The 23407-nt window shown below is 43.2% G+C and overlaps 1 protein-coding gene across 4 annotated transcripts in view; it reads left to right on the top strand.

Moving 5' to 3' along the window:
* The window catches only part of RORA (RAR related orphan receptor A), a 364473-nt gene that overhangs the window by 321584 nt on the left and 19482 nt on the right, over positions 1 to 23407 (top strand). For 3 of the 4 annotated variants that reach the window (XM_038147681.1, XM_038147683.1, XM_038147684.1), the window contains 3 exons: positions 13199 to 13284; positions 21203 to 21344; positions 22998 to 23393. In XM_038147681.1, the coding sequence (XP_038003609.1) occupies positions 13199 to 13284; positions 21203 to 21344; positions 22998 to 23393 (624 nt within the window). The remainder of the gene's footprint in view (positions 1 to 13198; positions 13285 to 21202; positions 21345 to 22997; positions 23394 to 23407) is intronic. The other variant, XM_038147682.1, reaches the window with a different exon arrangement.

The raw sequence follows: 23407 nt of genomic DNA, 5'->3' as shown, positions 1-23407 counted from the left end.
CGGAGAAAACAGTTCGTTCGTTTTGTTTCTAACCTGTCAGAAACAAAGAAGGTTGTTTTGGATTTTAAAGGAACTCTATAGGAAAGCAGTTGCTGTGTGGCGATGAGGGAGGCTGCAGTCGGAGCTGTCCGTGCCGTGCTTTGCAGAGAGCAGGCTGGGCTCTGGCAGGTTCTGCCGTGCCGGTGTTAACCAAGAGTTCTCACCTAGAATTCTCATCGACTTCTCTGTGTCACCCAGAAGGGTTTGGTACCTGAGCACCTTCGTGTGCTCGCCCTGATTTGCAGAAGATTGTCAGTGTTGCACGGACAACGTCAGCAACACCCTCAATTCAGTGGGGTCTTTTTCTGTGGAATAGTTACTAAGTTTGCTTGTAGTCATTATTTTAAATTTTGCTATCTAAGCATGTTAAGGTTTTATTGGTATTATTTCTTCAACAGCAATATTGGTTATTCCAGGCATTGTTTAAAAGCTTTTTTTTTTTTTTTTTTACAATTCTTTAAGAGAGATTTGGCTTAGAGCGAAATCAGTAAGGGGAAAAGAATTAGGAAATCAAACCCTTCCTTTCCCTTTTTGAACCTCTCTGTTTTCCAACCTCAAATAAGTACGTGAAAGGGGTTTAACAACTTTAAATTGGATTTTGGAATGTCAGATGACTCTAATAGCCTTTGTACACAAATAACAACAGAAGAGCTGATTATTGTTTCTGGGCTCTGCGATGCACTTATGTAATCATTAATCTTGGCACTTCTTTATCTGCAGCAGATTAGGAGGCCACTGTCATTTCGAAGACTGCCATTAAGTAGACTTTGTTAGTGTTTAAATATGTGAAGCTTAACTTTAAGCTTCCTTAATGTATGCGGTGGAGGTATTCTGTGCCTTGAATAGAGCTGTTGGAGTAAGTTTCAGTCACATATCTGCTGCCACAGTCTGACCTCAGACGGGGGTTTATGTATGGTGTTTGTTAATCAGCCTCTGAAGACACTTTGAAAGCTTTTTAAGCGTAAAGCATTAATATATCTGTTTGGAACAGCAAGCAAACTTGCTTTATCTACTACCTTTCAGTTGGTTTAATCATCAAGAGGCAGGAAATTAAACCCTATGAAATGAGAAGGCAGAAAGGGTTTTAATGAAGGTCGTAGCACCTAATCTGATTGTGGCAAAGGAAGAGCTTTTGCTAGACCTTTTCTTTCCACAAGCTTGTAATTTTCTAAAACGTTTTTGTGGGCAGCTACATTTTTTTCTTTCATGATTCTTGTCATGAAATGAAGATGGTTTTCAGACAGAGTATATCATATGTAGGCATCATGAGGGCGTAAAGAGGCTCAGAAACACAGCTAAGTCCAGGGCGATAGTGTGAGCATAGGTGGGGGGGACATCACTGTAATGTATGCTTTGAAGGAAATGTTTGGGAATAAAGCTTTCTCTGTGACAGAAATGTTTTTGAAGCTGTTTGATAGACTGCTGGTGCATTTATTTTGTTGTAAGCCAGAGCCCGTAAGATTTCCATCACCAGTGATAGCATCTTGTATGTTCTCCCTGGTGCAGTTTTTGGGGATGGGTCATAGTGTTTTCTTCCTGTGCCCTTTTCCAGGAGGACATCTGAGGAATCCTTCTGATCCCACATAGACGCTAATATTGCTCCCCCTGAGGTGGGGCAAGAGCTGAAGGAGGTGTCTTTCTTGGAGAGAAAAACAAGTGTATTTGTTCAGCAGAGATTTGACCTTCTGTCACAAAAAAAGACTATGAGCTTTCTCTAATATCTAATGTATTTGCTGGTGTCTTAATATGTATCAGAAAACACTTACCAGCTGTAAACCACTGCTTGGTTTTGAACTTCAGCAATATTTTCTTTGAAATGGAAGGAACATGGGTATAGTTAATCTGTTTTGTGCTCCCCCTTCAAAACCTAGAGGAGTAGCTGAGGACGTGGCTTCTTCTGGTGTCCCTCAGTTTCACTCATCCTCTCATGACCCCTGCAGAGGACTCATGAAGAGGAGCTGTGGCAAAACTACCCACATACACTGGAAATACTTGCAGTGGAAAACATCTTTGTATTAAAAACAAGTGACCCAGTGTCAGGCTGGAAAGATGCAGAATATGGACTTGAGGAGAACCTCTTCTGTGATGTTTCGGGGAAACTGGTTGTGATTTGTTTGCAATAGCCATAAATCACAGATGGAGTTGAAGAATTCACACTCAGTATTGGCTGCTGGGTGACGAATCCAGGAAGGAGGTGTTGGAGGGAGTTAATAAATGAGTGAGTGCAGCTCAAAGGTTTTTTACTGTTTAGACTTCTGGAGTTGGTTTTGGTTGTTATTGTTCATCTTTTAGATGAATCATCTGAAAATGAAAATTTAAACTAGACATTTAGAGTGCACCTTTGTGAGAAACTAATGATTCTACTTGGCATGCAGCATCAAAGGAAGCCTTTTTAATGACACCAAATTCAGGTACAGCCAAAAAGAAAAAGAAGATATCTTAAAAATGCAGATGTAATCACATCAGAATGATAGTTTCAAGTCTGGGTGAAATACTTTATTTTTTTCCCTGCAACTTTTTTCTTCTAGAATAAAATTCAGGTTTTGAGTAGTTTTTCATTAAAGTGCAGCTCTCTTGTAGGGATGTGGTTTCTGCACCAGCCATGTTTGTCTGGCTTTTACTTAGTCGTGTGGAGTCGCATTTCTCCATGCACAGGGACAGATCCTGCAATTTCTGCAGAGGTCAAACCCTTGGTAAAATCCATTCAGCCTGGTAAAACAGCAGGACAAGGCTGAATCATAGCAAACACTGTGAAAGGACACTTTCTGGGTTCCCACTGCTTTGTTACCTCTTCTGAATTAGTTCCATATTCCTCCTCCCAAACTGCCCTTCTGTCTCCAGGGAACGGGCTGTTAAAGGGGAACTTGACTTGGCCAAATGGAAAGTACCAAGGAAAGCATCGTGGGCATTGTGCTGGAGAACCTGTGGTGGGGATGGGTTGCTAATCAGAGACAGCCTTCTAAGGGGTTGTGCCGGGGATTGTTAGTGCTTGGTCTGAAAGCTCAGTGCACATTTGTACGAGTGGTGAGGTTGCAGTGGTACCCACCCACAGCCAGCTGGTGCTGTAGGATCGTTGCAGTTCCTTCAAGTTCTGGGCCTGTCACCTTGTGAAAACGTGTCCTTGAAATTGTAAATAATTTTGACAAATTTTGCAAATGATTGGTTTTTGTCAGGTCTGTGTGGTTGGTTGGGTTTTGTTGTTTCTTTGTTGATTTTTTTTCATCAGGTACCTCTGGGTGTCGTCTGGTCTGTTCTGGTAGGCAGCCTGATTCGATCACTGAACTGAGATGCAGTTTTGCAAATGGAGAGCACAAGTGTGTGTAGCTTCTTAACAAATCCACTGATGGAGCTTTCATGTTGTGTAGCAGGTCAGACACTCTTTACAGCTGTTCTAAAAGACCTTTCCTTAATGAGCGCTGCTGTAATTCCGGTACCAGCTGAGCGCCTCTCCTGCTCCTGCCTACGGAACTCTCCCCTTGGACACGGGGCCAGAATGATTCCCTTCTGAGAACTGGTCATTTAATGCTACTTGCAGCCTAGGAGAACTAACTCAGGCAAAGGTTGTTGAGCTGTGCTAGCTGTGTTGTAGCTGACTTGCTGAAGTGCTGCTTAACATTGGTGAGTGGTTGATAAGTTGTTTGTTTTCCTGCTACAAGCAAATAAACGGAAATGCCAGATTTTCCCCTAAGCCGGTGCAGTTAATTAGGGGAAAAGAAGGTGGGAGGACAGTGTTGGAGTTAACCAATTCCAGTGTTTAGAAGACCAGATCCAACACCTGAGAGTAGAAAATGACATCAAATGGGGGCTCTGTGCATTAGTCTGTGAAGAAAATGTTACAGTAATTTGGACTTGTCACTGTGAAATGCTACGTTTCTTCAAGACTTTATTTAAGTCAAGTCTTTATTAGTTTCTTCCAGAGATTTAGGAAATGGGGCAGAACTACAAATATGTTTAAGCTTTTCAGTACAGGTTTCTTTTTGAAGAAGGGGGGAGAATTAATTTACTATTGTCTAGCTAACTCCAGCAAATAAATGAATCCACTTCTTCTGCAGATTTCACGTCTTGTTTTCCCCTCCATTAGTGGCAGATAATAAAAGACCAGCATACAGATGCCGGGAAGGAGAAATTGGTGTAGATTTGCTTTTCCCAATGTAAGAGAACAGTAAGTGGCAAAGACTACAAGAAACCTGAGTGTGATTGAGCGTTCAAGGCCGCTTTGAGTGCCTCAAGGTGCACTCACGCGTTGACTCCCAGCTCATTCTCTGTGTCATTTTTCATGTGACAGACCGTATGTACTGGCTGGTTTGGGTGGCACAGTGGGACTGCCTGGGTCACTGTAGAACTGTGCTTGTGCCCTGCTGCAGGTGTTTGTCTTGACAACTGCTCCAGGTTAGTAATCATCTGCAGGAAGAAATTAAGGATGTTGAAACATGAGTGAACTCTAGAATCCTGTAAAAACAAACATGATGGATTCACACAAACCCCAGCTTGCTGCTTACTGGATAAATGCAGTAGCAAATTAGAGTAGCAGAAGTCAGTGCTGGCAGTTCCTGTGATAATAGCTCAGACCTGTGTTGCTCCTAAAACTTGTATTTTGTCATATTATCAAGAGAAATGTTTTGTAGGTGTGTCATTAGACCTGTAAGCTTTGTTTTTGAAAGTGAAAAAGGAAAGTAATAGAAGTCAGGCCACCAGCGCTCCTCTTGTTCAGCTCTGTAGCAGCTTCTCTCTCAGCAGTGCAGAACACTGCAGATTGGTGGGGCTGGAGCTCTGCTCACTCGTCATTGGGATCATAAGACCAAAACCCAAGATCTGGCAGTAAGTACCAGGCATCTGAGGTAGCTGGAGGTAGAGATAAAGGATGATTGTGCTGCTTACATAGATAGAAGAAATGAAACAGCAGCTAGCATCCCCATGCTCCAGCATAGCAGCACTAGGGAGATTGTGGTCTCTCTAGCACCTATTTCTTGACATGCAGTTCAGAGCTATGATTAAAACTATACTATTTCATTAGAGAATCACATGATTTCAGCATCACTGTGTTTTTTAACAAAAACTTTTTCTGAATCGCTTTATTTAACAAGAATTCCATTTATCTTGGTGAAATTAATTATGCCTCAAGCTCTGGTCATCGTAGCCAGTGTAACTTCTGTTAATTTTCAACCAGAGAAGAAGAGGCAAATGAAATAATTGGATGTTTATTCATAAGCACCTGAGCCACCAAGACAGTGAGAAGCCAAACCGTTCTGGAAACAAACTGGTGTTTTATGATATTTGGAAGTCTGTTCTGACTGTGTGGAAATCATCAATCTTCAACGTTTGGTTGCTGTGAGTTGTTACTGTGTCCTTCCCTTGTGCCTGGCAGGGACAAAAGGGGATACCCAGAAGAAGCTGTTGCAGTTGCAGTCTCTTGTTGTACATTTCTGCCATCCTCATTATTTGTGTGTTAAGTTCCTGGAAGCAGTGACAAAGCTGGAGCTTGGGCAATTCCATAGATTTCGCGGAGTGGGAAGATGCTAATTGCGTGCCCCGGATATACCAAGGGATTGACTGTCCCAAGAACTGCTTGTCTGTGCTCCTGGACAACAGAACCCCTGTGGATGTGGCAGGCCTGGCTGTGTGGGTTGAGCCCAGGCTTGGACTTCAGTGGTTTGATGTTCCAGTTTGGTCTGTGGTGAGGTTTAATAACGTGGCCGGAGTCCCAAACTGCAGTTGTCTCTACCTGTCATTCCTCCAACAACGAAAATCAAATAATCCCGCTTTCAGCTGCATTCATTGCTCAGTCAGGACAGTGAGGATGTTTTTGGGTGGATAGAGGCAAAACAGTGGAGAGATAGATATGAGTGTAACACAGAAGGACTTTAGAATCATGTGGCGTTGTACACGTGAACGAGAGGGAGCAAACATCTTTCTGAGTTCCTCTAAAAACCCTGGATCACTTTTTAGCTTGTGTTCCTGAACACTTGCAGAAGTCCTACATTTTTTGTGCTGGCATGTTGTTTTGATTTTTCTTTATAGGAATTCAGAATATTATGGTGATATTATGATATTAGGGTTTACAGCGATTCTCTCTTTGAATACAACATTAAAAATAGAGACCTCACCATAACAACTTCACTGAAACAGTTTAGCCTTTTAGAAAACCCAAACTATTTTTCATCTTGCCATCTTTTATTAGACATTCAGGTGTCTTTGTTGAAGACAGTGCTTCATATAATAGCAAAGCTCTAGCTTTTTTAATTAAAATGTGTGTCAGTAAAATTTTTTGTGGCTTAAAGGAAAACAATAATCCTAAACTTCAGTGATGTAACCCTAAACCCAGTGATCCTGGCATGGGAATATGAGCTCTTACTGCACTGTTCCCTTCCATGTGCCCAAATCAAACAGATGTTGAAGGAATTTATACTGATTCCTCAAAGTCAGTCTTCCAGGCCCCAGTAGTGCTCAGGTGGTGCCATGCTGTTTATCCTGTATCTCCTTCAGTATGGATGTTTGCAGCATTTGGGAACGCTGAGCAATGTCAGTGACCTGCTGAGGGATCCAGATGTGCCCAGGCCCACAGAGCTCGTCTCAGCATTGCAGCATTTCTGCCTTGTGTGTTTGAGGTGTTGCTCATACTTTACTTTTAATTAATACTTTGGTGGCCATGTTCGTTTCTACTCCACCCATCACACCCACAGACTTCAAAGGATTTGTACCAGTATAACCTCAGTATTTATTTTATTACCAGTGTGATTTCCTAAGGAAACAAGGCTTGGAGAGGTTGTTTGTGTTTGTCTGGTTTTTTGCCCATTACCCCAGTCCTCCCCATTTCCAAAACATTTCAGCCAAGCTTGAGAGCATCAGCGGTTCCGAAGATGTGAAAATTGAAAATCTGATGAAGTTCCCCATCTGATACCCCCTGAGGGACCATGTGCAGCCGAGCTCCGCTGTAGGGAGGGGAATCCGTAACAGAGAGGAAGATGCAAAGAATATCCCGTGTGCTGGAAGGCTTCTGCTGGAATTTCAACCTTACTGGACTCCAGAAAAATCCAGCCATGAGACACAGATCTCTTTTGTTAGTTCTTTGGAGCTATTTGTTGCCAGGTCTGTCACTGCTGTCTCCAGTGGGGCCTGCTCAGAATGTCTTCATGGTGGGGATTGGGTATGGAATAAACACACCTTCACACAAGGAGTGGGCAGGCTCTTGATCAAACACTTAACTGTGTGTTCTGAAATGGCCTCAGATGTCTCCCAAGCACCCACCATCCCCAGAAGCAGCCCGGGGGTTTTCAGCGTTCAGGCTGTGTCAGTGGACAGGTCACTTCACGGCGTGCACGGATGGCGTGGGCAGGGCTGTGCTGCCACCAGTGCTCGGTTCCGTGGAACTGCAGCCTTTGGAAGCTGCAGGTGTTCGGAGGCAAGTAATTTGCAGCCAGCTCAAATTACTTAGAGTACATGACAGAGCAAATTATTTAGGTAATGAAGCTGAAAATGCAGGAAGATTAGAATATTATATAGTAAAATCATTCCGTGTTAATTCAGTTTGTGATCAGATATCATGTTGCTTTAAATACCACATTACATGCAGTACCCTTGTTTGAGCCAATGAATATGGATGAATATACCACTGAATATGTATGCCTCCTAATTTAATCAATATACTTACAAACAGCACTAGCAGGGATGTCTGGCACAAACTGCATCCCTCTAGAAGCAGGTTGGCCCAATTTGTGTGTGTCTCATGTTCATTGCAGAGCCCTTCTGAATTAGCTGCACAGTTATACACACCCTGAGAGGCTGGGCACAGGTGAGCCACGTCCAGGGAGAGGCCTCCTCGGCAAGGCTGCTGCAGCCAGGGAAGGGATTGCTCCTGAAGCAGTGCCCTGAGCCCCAGGAGGTGCCAGCTGCAGCCCTGCCTGCTGTCTGTACCCCCCTGCAGCCTTGGGCAGCTGTGCTCAGCTGGGGATGCTTTCCCTGGAGAGCTGTGCATGTGAGGAGGATGCTCAGTGCCCACAGAGGCTTTGAGGAGTAGGGACTGGTCTGGCAGAGCCAGCAGCATGTGCTTGAGTCCCTCCATGCTGAGTGCAGGAGGGTATCCCTGCAATTTCTGCACATGGCTGCCTTGGGAGCTGTGGCCAGAGCTGCTCAGAAGTGCTCGTGTCTCGGTGGTGCCAGGCAGGAGGGAGCACCTTCTGCACAGGTTTTCCTTTCCAGAAAATGCTAATTTTAAAATTCAGAAATAGTAAGACATAGTGGGATTTACCTGACTTTCACCTTCTAAAAGTTAGGCTTGTAATTAAAATATCATTAAATTCCTTCACTGTTGAGTGAAGAGGAGGCTTCTCCACTCAAGGGTTCGTGTTGTCTGTTATGAATAAGATTAATCATATGCCCTTTTTCCTTCTTGTTTTCTCTTTCTCCCTTCCTTTCCTCTCTTCCTGCCTTCACTCTAGAGCAGACAAGACAATTAACTTCATTAATTGCCCAACTTTCTAGATCACTCAGGTCAGCTGGGTGGATCTCCCTTGAAAGGCAGACATGGGACCAATTTTTGCATTCACTGAAGAGCCCTTCCCAGGATACCTAATCTGAGGTTTCCTACCTGTTGAGCATTGGGAAAAATTGTTAATTGTGTGCATGTACAGTTTTAAAATAACAGTGTGAAAGCAGAAGGAAGAAAGGAAAAATCCTTTTTATACCCCAAGACAATTAATTAACTAGAAACAAGCATTTTATTCACAAATGTTAATGGGGAGGGAAAAGCTTCTGTCTTTGGAAAAATTTGGAAACAAATTTTTTCTTTTAAAAAGTGTGTTCTTCAAGGTAAGCTGGTAGCACGTTCCTGTGCTGAGGCTCCGTTTGTTTCTGTTTCAGTGACAGAACTGGGGAGAAAGGTGACCTGTGCTTTGCTTGGCTGTACAGACTCTTGCCCTGATCTGTCTGCCCCAGTGAGTTAGGAAGAGAGAAATCAAAGATTATGGTGAGGTGTACAGTGCATTCCCTTACAGATACAGAATTAGATTTTCTTACTTCTCTACTGAGAAAAACTGGACAAGGAATAAAGCAACATTTCATGATGTGGGAATTAATAAAAAGGGAGAGGCTGTCTAGAGGGTTTGGTTGGGGGAGGGAACTTGGAAAAGGCAGGCAAACCCAGTGAAACTGTTCCAGGTTTGGGGAACAAGCTCCCCTGGAGCAGGAGGGAATAAGGCGTATTCTCCTGTTCCAGCAGAAGATGTCATTGAGTGCTCCCACTGGCTGCCTGCTGGCATGTTCCCCAGGAACTGGGTGGAGGCAGTGGTGTTATTTAGGCATACCAGAGCTACCTCAGACAGTTGCTGGGTGAAGACACAGCGGATGGACAGAGAATAAATGTTCAGGGGAAAAACCACTGGCTTTTTTTCCCCTGTAATACTTAGGCTCAAGTTCCTGTTCAGTCTGATTTTGAGCAGATCAGAGCCCACACTCCTTTTTCTGGAAGCTCATCTGACATGACAGCAGTTAGCAGGCAGTCTGGCGATAGGAACAGCTCCAGGTGAAGGCACATGAGCTGAGGGGTGCTGGTGGATGGCAGAGGCCCTTGGCTATGGAGATGAGCTTGTTTGACATCAGTTCCTAGGGATTGCTGCTTCCAGCCCTTGGAAGGTCCCTTCTTTCTCTCAGGAGCCCTTTCAGAGCATCTCGTTTGGTGGTGGGTCTCGGTGCTCGAGCTTCCGTTTGTTGCTCTTGGTTTGTTTGGGCTTTTATTCCTCCTCTTGGCTGCCTTTGGCACAGGACAGCCTTGGTAGGATTGTGGAGCACTGTTATTTCAGGGTGTGAAAGAGTCTTAGGCCTTTAATCTGGGAATACAAACTACATCTGTCACCTGGGTATCTGTGGCAGTTCCTAAGCAACCACAAGAGTTTATTTTTTTCTGCAGTTCATATTTAAGAAATAATTTGCTCATGCATGAACCAGCCTGAATCAGCCTGAGCACCACCCCAGGAGATAGAAATTGTAAACTGTAATTTAGGCTAATTCTAGTCTAAAGCATGAATTAGAGTATTTTATGTAATCTTGAAAAATATACCATATAAATAAATGTAAGCAGAGAACAGGTACAATTAATTTGAGCACAGTAGGAAGCTTTAAGTAACTCTGGGAATGTGAGAAACCAAGTCGGAACATATTCTTGACATGTAAAAATATTTCCCACCTGCCTTGTTTGCATAAGAACAAGGTTTTAGCAAGTACATATTTGCATGTCAAAGTTAAAAGTGGGGAAAATATTTTCACCCTTGTAAGAAAAAATGCATAATCTTGGCACAGGCAATTTGCATTTAGTAAGTTTAAAGTATCTTAAGTCCTTTCATGCTGTACGGGAAGTGTATGAACCTGCGACAGGGGTTCCATTTCAATGAGTTGATTTGCACAGGCACCACGTGGAGCAGTAATTGATCTGATCTCTCTGTGCATTAATTTGTACTACAGTTGGTTGTGGCAGTCCCCAGCGATCTGTGCTTCAGAGATTCATCCCATTGTCCTGCATCTCTGAGTGCAGCACTAAGTTGCAGTTTAAAATGCTATGTGCCTAATTGAAAGTAAGTACCTTGAAGATGTAAATTTGAGGAAATCAGGAGTTCTAAAACTGTCCCTGATTTGGTGCCAGTGCTCATAAAAATGATGTTGGGCAAATGCTGGCACAGCTGGAGCCTGTGAATCTGTGGAGATTCTCTTATACCAGTGAAGCACCTTGGAAAATGCATTTGGGACTAATTATGGCACCTTTTAGACTATTACTAACCTAGCTTTAGGCCATCACTTTGAAGGCATGTTACATTCCTTCAGAAACGCTCTGCAAATGTCCTGTTGCTTAAGAAATAGGGATTGCATAGACAGGCTTCATGGGTGATTTAACTAGCATGCTGGAGATTGTAGATAAGCTAGATGCAATTATATAATACCTATTCAAAATAAGGCAGTAATTATGTATATAAAAGTGAAATGTAAAAAATACATTGCCATGTAGCTGTGGAGATAAGCCTTGTCACTACCCTGTCCAAGGAGCTGCTGAAGGCTGCTGATTCACTGCAGCACAGGAGAAAAATAATCATATGTTGAAAAGGCCCAACTGGGATTTGGTAGAGCTATTCTGGAATTAGCCCACGGGATTGCTCTCTGAGTTTGAACTGCACATGATAGAAATTCTGAGTTTCTGTGAATTTCAGTCTGTTCTCCAATTTGTTGATGTGAAGGGAGGGGGTTATGCCACCCTTTCTGCCACAAGCTCATAAACATAGGAGGCTCCAGTAATAATTAATGTAGCACATTAATGAAACAGCACACGCATTATTTTTTTTCCTTCTATTAATTCACTTCCTGCTCCATTGTGTTTAATGTGTTAGCTGAAAGCAAAGTGAAATTAAAACCGTTTTTGGGGAAGAAGCATTTCCTTCCTTAAGTGTCCTAAACAGGCCTCTTAATTTCAGCCTGTTGTTCCATCGCTGCAGGGATGGTGGGGTTTGAAGGTCAGGGATGCCAAGGTCCTTATGATGGAAGCAGATACCAGTGGTGTCCTGCTGTATGGCACTATTTGGAAAGCTGCTGATACAGAACTGCCTGGCAAAAGCCCTGTAGCCTTCCCCAGCAGAGTATTTTAGCTGCTCTTGGTTTCCCAGGGGCAAATAGGTTCCATTTGGGTGCTGCTCAGCTACCATATTGTTGCATTTGGTGTCACCTGGAGAATATTTTGAAGGGACATTTTAGCGCACTTGGTGCTGTGCTGCAAGTCTTCTGGGCTTCTGTTTTGTAATTATCTTATGCTTTGGGCCAGATCCTGAGCTGTGTTGTGCTGCAGTGGAAGGGACACACAGTAGCACTGCAAGATAACTCTTGATTAATAATGAGCAGCCAGTTAGGGATTCAGTGCCATGCGGGATGCAATGTTTCTTGCGTGGACCTGACCTTTTCAGAGCAGAGAAGAACTGAAGTTAAGCCAATGTGTTGTAAGACAGCAGTATTAGATGTGATTTTGTGTGTTGTCATAGACTGGAGAGCCGTAAATTGGATGAAAGAGGAGCTCTCTTAAACAGTCGGGCAGCTTGGAATGGATTTGAGCTCCTCCAGGAGGTGAACACCACCTTAATGTGTCACAGTTACAGACACAGCAAGAGTTGCACTTGTACTGTTCCAACTAAGCCCTTTCCAGAAAACTGATGCAGCTTCATCCTAACACACTGTGGCAGAGCAGGGGCTTTCCTGGGATTTCAGTCACCTACCTGTGTGTGGTGGTGTTTGTGAGCGCCCCCAAGCACGTGTGATGTGTGCCCTGCTGCTGTTTGATCACTGAGGCACTGCCTGTGCACGGCCTGTCCAAACAGCCCAGAAGCAGTGGAGAGGTGTCCCTGCGCATGCAGGAGTATCCCTGAGCATGCATCTTGGAGCCGTGTATCCACATGGGAAGATTGATTTAGAGATAGTCACACACCAAACTGAATTCAGTGGGTGGGTTTATGTGTATGAAACTGCATTTATCAGGGCTTTCGTGCCTTATAACTGAACGGCGTTTTCCAGACTGTGCCAACTCCTCTGGTTTCACTAAACTGAGTGCTGCTGTGTTTTCCTGCCTTGTTTGTTCTGTGGTAGATAATACACGAATAGGTACCAATAATTCCCTTTCGATTCAGATAGGTAAGTTTTGGACTGCTCATGCAAAATGGGGTTGTTCTTCACCTTGTAACTCCTCCGTAGGGCTGGCCTGTCATGTGAGCTGGGTGGATGTTGGTGGCTGTGGTGAAGGTGGTGCACTTGCTTCCAGGCAGGGCAAGCTTTAAAATTACCTGCTGTGGTCTTACATGAATACAGTTGGAAGAAACCTTTCTAGTGTCATCTTGACTCTTTGGCCAAAATGTGAACTCTCCTGTTCTTTTTGGCTTTGAAATGCTGATTCTAGCCTTCTTGTGGGTTCTTAAACACCTTCTCAAATGACCCATTTTAATAACCCAAAAGCTATTATATAACGAGCAGCCATAATTTAGTCCAAAGCTCTAGGGGATCCTTGCAGTTCAGCAATGAATAGTTAATGCAGTATAATGTTTAGCAGGTTATTAGTTTTCACTGTACAAATGCTGATCAGGGAATGCTTTTATAAGGTGTTTAAAAGAAAATGTAATTAACTGGTTGCGTGCTTCTGTTGCAGCTCAAATTGAAATTATTCCATGCAAGATCTGTGGAGACAAATCATCAGGAATCCATTATGGTGTCATTACATGTGAAGGCTGCAAGGTAAGCTTCTAAAATATTAAGTCTGAAAAGAAGCATTTAGCCTTTTGATAGTGATAATTTTCCTTCTTTTTTTAAAGAGCAAGCATTGCTCCTAAGCTGAATATAAAATAGTTGGGGATTCTGAAGTACTGGTTTTATTTGGACTTTAAATAGGATGTTTCCATGACACACACACAATTACACTGCTGCAGATTTTAGTACAATCCTCCAAATCACACAGTTGTGCTAGGTGTGCTGTGCATTGTCTCTCTCTGCATAAACAGGAGAGGTACAGAGAGAGGATCTGCTTCAAGCCTGCCTCCAAGAGCATTCAGTGCATTCAGCTGAGGGAGGACAAGTCTGGCTTTCTTGAATCTCCCTGTATGTTTTGCTCTGTAAATTGCTGTGAAGCTCTGCTGAAATAGGTGAGAGCTCTCCCCTCTGTTTTCTTTTGCACTCTGCTGCAGTTACAAATCTCTTCTGTTTGGCAGGGGAGATGTTGTTTCACAGTAGCACGTGCTCCTGGTGTTCAGCATGCTCAGGTCCTGATGAGACCACTGCCTGTTCCTTGCAATGCAGTCACTGCTGTGCAAGGTTTAGGCTTTGAAGTTTTTCCTGGAGTTGTACCTTTGGTAAATCTAGTGAACACTAGAAGCATTTCTGTTTTGTTCAGTGCATCTGTCACAACTGGGAATTAAACTGGACAGCCAACAGCAGGCAGGAGTGAAGCTGATCACTCCTTTTGATCCCTAGTGCAGAATTACAGCGCTGGCTTGGGATGACACAGTGTGCACAGCATGCTCTGGCTTGTTGTTCTCTTCATGGATGAATGTTGCAATCCCACACTGATAGGTTTTCTCCTCTTCATCTGTAGTTGAGGTGTGAAGAATAGATGATTTGGATAGTTTTTAGTCTACTCTCCTGACCTGCTTGATACTACAGCCCATCTTCAAAATGTAACTTCCTTGCATTCACATTATAAAGTTCTCTTTTGTGTTCTTCCCAGGAAGATTTCTGGTCAAACTTTTGACCACAGCCTCCCAAAAAACTCACTTCCTTTTCAAACCATGACATTTCATTAACACATCTTCTCAGTCTTGTGGAAGTATTGGTAACAATGAAGGGAAAAAAATTAAGTTAAAAATCTTGGAATTATACGGGAGCATCACTTTCTGCCCTTTCTAACTGCTGTTGCTATGAAAAATACAAGAAATGCACTAAAAATGCATTGATAACAAAGTGGTGATTTTTTCCAGGTTTATGCTGTTAAGCAGTCTTTGTCAGATTTCAGCTGTGGGAAGTGCAGACATTTGTTGTAAGAATTCTGCTGTATGGCTGTCTTGTCAAGGATCAAGTTGTGCTCAGGGTCTGAGAGCTCTTGAATCTTAAAATGGTCTGGGATCAGAGTACCTGGGAGAGAGATCCATAACATCCAAACCTGAGTGCAGACGTAGCAGGGTTAACGTGGTGCTGATGCTCGGCTGGGCCTCCCCACATGGGGCTTCTTGCAGAGCAGAAGCCCAAGGACAGGGAAGCTGCCAGCTGTGTTTTCCTTCCTTCATTTTCATGCACTTAGTGAGAATGTGTGTGCAGTATACTATGTTTTAGAGCAAGCAGTTTTCCTTGAAGTGCTGTGTAAATCAAGTTCTCTTGGAGCTCTGTGCAATCCTCTGCTCCCGAGAATTCCACCAGAAGGATCAGCTGGTGAGAGGGGTAAAAGGGAGGGCAAGCAGACAGGGCTGCTCAGCACACTGAAACCTGTTAGAACCTTGAAGGCAGAAGGTAAGAAGTAAGAGTGGCCCAGTGAATGATTTAGGCATTTTCTCCTTCCCTTGAAGGAACATAGTTAACTTTTGTAGCCATACAGTTTCAGACAGAATTTTAAAGCCAATTAATATCAACTTAGTTAACCAAGTTATCTTCCTTAGAGAAGCTCGCTCCTGAAGAAGTTCAGTCTTCTTTAATGCCAGAGCCCAGATGATGTGCAGGTGACAGACTGGGGTACTGCTAGTGGACACGAGTCGCAGGAAGAGTTTACATGATCATGGCCTAGGCAGCATTTAAAATGACCTGCTGTGGCTGTGGATTCTGGATTCTCTGGGTTCTCGTGCTACACTCTTCCACAGTACTGTCAACAAAGTCTCACCCAACAGAACTATTTTGGCTGGTGAAAAGGTTGGCATAGCTTGACTTCTGCCAAAGCAGCCAGGTGTGGATTGGTATGGCTTTTTTTTCCCAGCTTTTCTGTGGCTGTGACTGCTGCAGGTTTGAGCATGCTTATGTTGCTCTTCATGTTATGCTAAAGCTTCCTTTGTAAAAAGTACCTGGCTACAAAGAGCTCATTCCCAGTCCTGTGCCTTGGCTCCTGCAGCCACTGTCCTGCACAGTCGCAGAGAAGTCAGCGAGGTTCTGCACAGGTGCCACAAACCCACCCACGTGCATCAGATGGCAGGAGCAGGGCTGTGGCTGTCAGAAGAGAGCAGCTGTGCTGCTGCCCTCAAGCCAGGCTTGTCAGGAATGATCTACAGGCAGCAACAGCCACAGCAGAGTGGGGTGTTTTCAGCTTGGACTGGTTTCACTCCAGTTTGGTGTGAACTTTAATGTTACTTAATCCTAATGTTAACTTAAATGTTACTCTGTAAATACTGATAAACAGCAGAAATACAGTTTATTCAAAACCTAATCTGTATCACGGATGAAATCACAGACCAGCTCTTCTCAGATTGACTTTTGCTGATCCCGTTGCTCTTCTGCCACTTTGCAACCCTTGCATTTCACAGAGTTGAAAGTGTTCTCACCAGGTTGAGTTGTTACATTGTGTTTCTCATCACTAGACTTGAAGATTTGTAGTAACTTCCCAAGAAACGCTAATGGGTTTTTTCATTTCCTACTGTGGTATGATGTTGCTGGCTGTTCTTACAAAGTTAGTGGCAGTGTTTTGCAAAGGCATTGAGTACTCCCGACCCCTCAGCCTATTTAGCTCAATTTGAATCTGCCTTTAAAGCTGCAGAATTTAACACCCCTTCATCATCCCCCCCTTAACTGAAAATTTGAGGCTTTAGCCCAGCTGTATTTTACACTTCATCTAGGAGGTCTTCTGTGGCTTATTACAAGTAAAATACATTTTTTAAGAGAGGGTAGTTGCAGGAGCACTACTGACAAAACTGGCACCTGTGTGAGGCACTTCACTCATTTCTTAACAACCTTTTATGCTGTAGGAAGGACCATGCTGGGAAAGGAAAGTGATTTTTACACATCCATTTTCTTTTCTCCCAGCTGAAAGTTGAATTCAGTTCCACATGGTCATACAATGAACTATATAATTTAATTTGCAGATGCAGTTACTTGGTTTTGCTGTCAAGAGTTCATGCCCAGCTGACCCACCAGTGCAGTAGCAATCCCTCTCTTTACCTGACTGCATTCAGCTGGTCTAACAAAACCCCTAATGCAGGGCATTTCTGGGCATTTCAGACACTTCAAAGGTGTGTCAGTACTGGCTTTTGTCTCTTGTGTCTTTTAAGACCTCAGATGATCTTGTTCATTGTGACTGCAAAGTACATCCAGGTTCTTTACTTCAGGAAACAATAGCTGGTGTGCTGTCCCTGCCCATCTTTCTTTCATCTGTTGACAAACACAAGCTCACTCCTGTCTTTATTACTGATGTAAAACTGAATGGTTTTGCTCTGTTTCAGTGACACTATGACTTTGTTACCAAATACTTGATTAACACAGTTTATTAAGCAATATTGTCAGGGCACTCTCCTCCCCTTACAACTAATATGTGCTGGTAGTCATAGAAGGGTTAAAAATCCAGTTTGAATGTTTGCCTGTCTTTTGTATTACAGTGTATTTTTCTGATGTTTCTTTGTAGAAAATTTGTGTTGGATTGCTTTAGAAAACAGCAAAATAATTACTCCCCCCAACTAATTGTTAATTGCTCAGAATATTGCAAAACTTAATGATACGTGGAAGTCTTTAAGTATTAGCCATAAATCAGGGGATTATGAATAAGCCTTTGTTGTCACAGGCTCGCATACAGTCATTCCAAAACGTCTGCCATTAGGATGCAGCAAGGCAGCTGTCAGCTGTTTTCTTGTAATTAAACAGCCAATGAGCAGCTAATTAAGACATATGTGTATACAGAAGTGGAAGTGGGTATGTTAATGAACTGTAGGAATCAATTCATTAAATGAAAATTTGTCAAAAGACCAAACATGAGCTCAGCGTTTCAGCCCATGCGCGGTGCAGAGGGAGCGTGTGCGGTGCCATTTGGGACACGAGGGACGCACAACTGCCTCAGACACCAACATCTCCAGTGCTGAGCAGGGGAGTCACTGAAACTATTAATAGACTTTGCAAAAAAACGGCTATTTACATTTCAGGGTCCTTTTCTAACATGTTGTTATTCCAATTGACTTGCAGATGAAAAGTTCCTGGGCTCTTTTTTCCCCAAACCTGATTTCGTGGCAGCAAACGAACACCCATAGACTGTGTTGGTATAAATAGGAGTCTGAAACACAGGGACCAAGCTGTGGCTTGTTATATGCTCTGCTCTTCTTCTGGCACCAAGTGGATCCATCTGCAGGAAAAGGGAATGTGCAGAGCTCAGAGGCTGGGGCTGGATCTCTGTGCTGCCATCAGGAGGGGCCGAGACTTGGCCCAAACGTGCCATGGGCCAGAGTGCTCCGACACCGGGGCTGCTTCAGTGCAGCACCAGCTTTGTCTCTGTGCTTGATCAGGAGGGGTGGCCCTGCCTTGGCCCATTAGGTCACATGAAATAAGGGTTGTAAACATGCACGCAATAAAAAGCATGTGGCCTGGGCTGGCTTGCATAAGGCTTGAACGTATACACGTGTACCAAGGATGCATCCACCTCCTCCTTCCTGGTGGAAAAATTACAGCCAGCTCTGTGCCTCTGGCAAAAGAGAGAGATTAGAGCAACAGAATAGAGTGTTCTCCTTTTAATTAAGGAGAGAACAAGCCTAGAAAGAAACTGTAGGTACTTACAGAAGGCTTCTGTAATAGGGGCTTCCCCACGTGTCTTACAGTGATGTGAATGCCCAAGGACCACCAAAAGCTTACAAAACTCACAAGTAAATGCAACACCATAGAACAAAAAATCCTCACTTGACCTTCATTGTCAATTCACTCCTAAGTCTCAGATACTGATGTTTCTGAGCTCTGGACAAGTTTAGATCAGCTTTGGAAGTTTGTGGCAAGGTTTCTTCTTTCTTTTACCTTCTGCTGATGTTTTCTTGGGTTTGTTATTAAAAGCAATTTACTGTATCTCTGGTTTGTAAAGTGCAAGTGCTTTTAAAGGCCTGGGTTCAGGCATTTCTGCTCCACTGGAAATTTAGCTTCAAGCTGTAACTTAGCTGATGTATTGTACACTAAAATGTATTGAGTAGCTGTGTCTCTAGGGAAAATCTGGAAAAGGAAAAGGGCCAGTATTTTCTCCATTATAATACTAAAAATAATCCTCAGCTTGACAAGGCTATTCTTAATAAAATATGCTGAAGTGGCAATTTAGAATCAGTGTACATATATATATATATATATATATATATATATCTCAGCTAAAGGAAAACGTATGGATCCTTGAGGTTATTGGGACATGTTGGTTTCACATATTGGTTAGGCTGACTTGCAGAACCTCAGAGGTGGCAGAGGGTTTCATGCAGCTCATGTGTGAGCATGTCATTCGGTGTAACTAGAAGAGCATTTGGGGAACTGAAATTTTCAGGGACTGATGTGGAACCTTGACCAGTCACTGCTCAGCTCAATCCCTAATCCTGTTTTTCTGGTGAATGGCATTGCACTTGGAGTTTAGTGGTGAACACACCTGTACTTGCACTGGAGTGACAGACTCCACTGACGGTGCTCCCAGAGCTGGAAATGAATCTATCTACTTACCAAGAGTTGGTTTCTCTAGAGGGATCCTTGTGATGTTGGAATGGTAGACATTTCCATGGTATTTCAGGTTGAATTATTATTACAGGGTGAAATGCATTCAGTTGGAGCTCAATATGTGCAATACTTTCAGTCTCAGTGACAATTATCTATTGACAAACATGAAAAAAGCAGTTGAAAGTTCAGTCATATAGAAACAAAGACCAAAAAAAGGGGCAAGAAATTATGTACAGGAAAACAGGATTAAAGGCAGCATCTTCAGTTTCTTTTTGGTTTTTTTTGGTTTTTTTTAATATTCCATGTTTCCCTAGTAAAGCTTTAATAAAAGGAGTGTAATCAACAAAGACTGGTGCCTTCCTGCTAAGACTGAGCAGGGGCTTTGTCTCAGTGTTTTGCCATGTTTCTGTCTGCAGGCAGTTTGATAGGAACTACTTGAGACTTGTCATGCAGAAGTCCTTCCTTTGTTTGCTTCACCGAGTATCTGTGCATGTGCTGAGGGACTCCAGCATGAAACCTTCGAGTAAATAACAAATTGGTAAAAGTCCAGCTTTAATTAAAAGCCTTTCCAAGGAGCTATTTTCTTTGCAGCACTGTTAATTAATCCATTATGTGGCAACATAAAACTAAAATAGTGTGCTCCCTGCTCTCAAATGCCTCTTTAGAATGACTACATCTTTGCAGAATCCTTGTGAAGTAGGTATTACACACGCAGCAGCTTACGTTTGGGCAGTCTGTGGCAAAAGGATGAAATGGACTTCAAAGCAAACAGCTGCATAGTGGTTAATGACATGCACCTCTCTGGAGGAGGCAATAAAGTTGTAGCTGTGTGCAACCTTCCAGCTCCAGCTTTCTTTGGAGATGGGGTTACTCAGGAAAGAGATCATACAGAAAATGTGTTTTAGCTTTTCCCCTCCTTAAGAATCTAAATCCTGCACAGAGTTGAACAAAACCTGGGCTGTCAGCATCAAACTAACTCACACAATAGCAGCAATAGGTGACAGCAGAACCAGTGCAGTGACCATCCCTCTGTCCTAGGCACTAGTGGGACACCTCAAGTGCTGTGTCTGGTTTTGGGCCCCTCATGACAAGTGACATTGAGGGGCTGGAGTGTGTCCAGAGCAGGGGAAGGGTCTGGAGCACAAGTCTTTTACTGGTTTTAAGTCTGATAAGGAACAGCTGAAGGTGCTGAGGTCATCTAATCTGGTGAAGAGGAGGCTCAGGTGTGACCTTCTCACTTTCTACAACTCCCTGATAGGAAGATGGAGCCAGGCAGAGCCAGCAACAGGACAAAAGAAGATGGCCTCATGTTGTAGCAGGGCAAGTTTCAGTTGGACATTAGGAAAAATATCTTCACTGGAAGGGTGGGCAGGCATTGGATTAGACTGTCCAAAGAAATGGTGGAATCACTATCCCTGGAAGTGTTCAAAAAGGCATGTGAATGTGGCACAGTGGTGCTGGGATAATGTTTGGGCTTGATGGTCTTAGAGGTCTCTTCCGCTCTTAATGATTCTGTGAGTCTGTAAAAAACATGTTAAGAAATTGTTCTTTGCAGGAGAAACTGTTCGGCATCGTGCTGTGTATTTTTAAACACATACACACACGGGCAAGGCTGAACATCAGTGCCTGCCACTGTCACTCCAGAGAGCAGAACAGAGGGTGGTAGCTGTTGAATCCCCCCTATTTTGGAGAACTATGACAACCCAGGAAAGATAGGAAATCAAAGTCTATAATTACTTTTATCTCATTTGGAAAGAGCTGGTGTACCATATGTAATATGGGATCTGTAAAATCAGTGAATAAAAAGTGTAATTCCTTTATGTGTTATGCTTGTTTAATGAACTGTTTCTTGCTAGTTACTATTTTTTATTTCTAGGAGAGGAAGAAAACAACAAAACCTTTAGTTTTAACTTCCTTTAGTTGACTGTAGAGCATTTGAACTTCTTTTCTACTAAGTATGCTACCTTTCAGAGTCTTTATTTGCTCCATCAGTTAACAGCTCCTTGACTTGTGTTTTGCCATGGCATGGCAGGGCTTTTTCAGGAGGAGTCAGCAGAGCAATGCCACGTACTCGTGTCCTCGGCAGAAGAACTGTCTGATCGACCGGACCAGCCGGAACCGCTGCCAGCACTGTCGCTTACAGAAATGCCTTGCTGTGGGGATGTCGCGGGATGGTAAGCGCCGCTAGCTCGGGGCCTGGCTGTAAAATACTAACATGAGGTCTGGTATGATGGATGGTCAACCAAAACACCTAGCGTTTATGTGCTAATTGTGCACTGATAGTTGAGATCATCGAGTGAGTTTCAGATGTTGCTTCGTATTTTTCTATGTTATATGCTATATGTTTTTAGATGCTGCTATATACTCAAATATATACAAATTAGGGCATGTACAAAGTTCTTTGATTTATCTTTTTCCTACTTACCTATTATAGCTCTCAGTTAAGAGCTTTGTCTCTGGTCATTTCTTGAAGATGCAGTTTGTTATTCACATGTTAATACTTCCTCTATATATTCATTCCAACTTAAGTGACCTCCTGTAGTTGCAAGTAGCACTGCCTGGTGCGTGGGTACAGATCAGAACTGCTTCACAGTATCAACTGAATTCAAATATGTGTGTAATGAATAATGGAAAAAATGCAAAGCAAAAAATAATGCAGTGTTTTTTCAAAGATAGAATTCAGAAGAAAAGATGTTCCAGTGCTTTTAAATATTAAGCTCAAAATTGCAGCTTGAATAGTGATGAAAGCCCGCCTCTGCCAAACAGTTGCTTATGTAATTCAGTCAGAACTGGCTTTGCAGCTGAGACTTGCACGCTTCCCCCACAGATGGAACGAAGCTGCCACCACTTACCCATTTGAAGATCTGACTCAGTCTTTTCTCCTGCCTCAGTGACAGCAGCGCTGCATGTTCTACAAATACATACACGTTACTCTAGGTACATGAGGCCTGATCAAGGAGATTGTTCCCGGATTACATTTACTTCTTGAATTACATTTTCTTTATTTTTTATTGGCCATGAGATTAAAAACCTGAAACAGTTGATCATGTAATAAATAGTTCCTCTAACATGTTTGCTTTCCTGTAGAAAAGCAGAAGGCAGTAGTTGCCTTTCTAAAGGATGAAGCTTTTACAGCTGATACAGGTCCTTGAAATCCCATGCTGCATCCTTGGGAATTTCCTGGAAATTCCCAAACCAGTTGCTGTTGGCTTACAGCTAATGCTCCTCAAAGTCGTAGTAATGCTGTAGAGATACACACATCCACTTGTGTGCACACACACACAGGTTTAACAATTACTCATCTACTAAATATTTTTGCCTGTCACAGAGGCACTGAAGGCAGGTTTGGTGGTTCTTCCCACGTGCTTTAGCCCCAATCTCAGTAAAGCTTGCTGTTGATACACTGAGAGAGACCCCACATGTTGGCACCACACTCTAGGTTCACTCCACAGCATGAATGTACAGCTAGTTGGAACTGGACAGTTGTCTCAGGCCAGTGTGTTCTAGTTTAGCTTCTGCTTTTCTAGGTAGGGTTTGAATGCTGAAGAGATGCATCTGTTAACCTCAATGGACATAAAACAGAAAATCTTTCCAGCGCAGAAGTGGAAAGTTAATGAATTATCTAAACCAGTGACTTCTAATGGTCCGTTCCAGTGGAAGACAGTCTTTTAAAGAGCAGGTGCTGCAGCTGTGTACCTGTAACTGAGAAGTGGTTCTTAGGTCTGTCCATCCTGCACATTTGGCGTTTGTGCTGTATCTTTCCATGTAATGTTGAAAGGCGGTGGTGGATGTGTAGAGGTGTAATCTCCTGTGTGTCTGTATTTCAGCTGTAAAGTTTGGTCGAATGTCAAAAAAGCAGAGGGACAGCCTGTACGCCGAGGTGCAGAAACACCGAATGCAGCAGCAGCAGCGGGATCACCAGCAGCAGCCAGGAGAGGCAGAACCACTCACACCAACATACAATATCACCACCAATGGGTTAACAGAGCTACATGACGACCTCAGTAATTACATTGATGGGCATACCCCTGAAGGTAGCAAAGCAGACTCTGCAGTTAGCAGCTTCTACTTAGACATACAGCCTTCTCCAGATCAGTCGGGTCTTGATATTAATGGAATCAAACCAGAACCAATATGTGACTACACACCAGCATCGGGCTTCTTCCCTTATTGTTCTTTTACAAATGGGGAGACCTCTCCAACTGTGTCCATGGCAGAATTAGGTAATGAGAGAGAA

The sequence above is a fragment of the Motacilla alba genome, chromosome 10 (assembly GCF_015832195.1).
Source record: "Motacilla alba alba isolate MOTALB_02 chromosome 10, Motacilla_alba_V1.0_pri, whole genome shotgun sequence".
NCBI lineage: Eukaryota > Metazoa > Chordata > Aves > Passeriformes > Motacillidae > Motacilla > Motacilla alba.
Note: the sequence above shows the minus strand (reverse complement) of the source record. Positions and strands in the feature narration are given on the sequence as shown.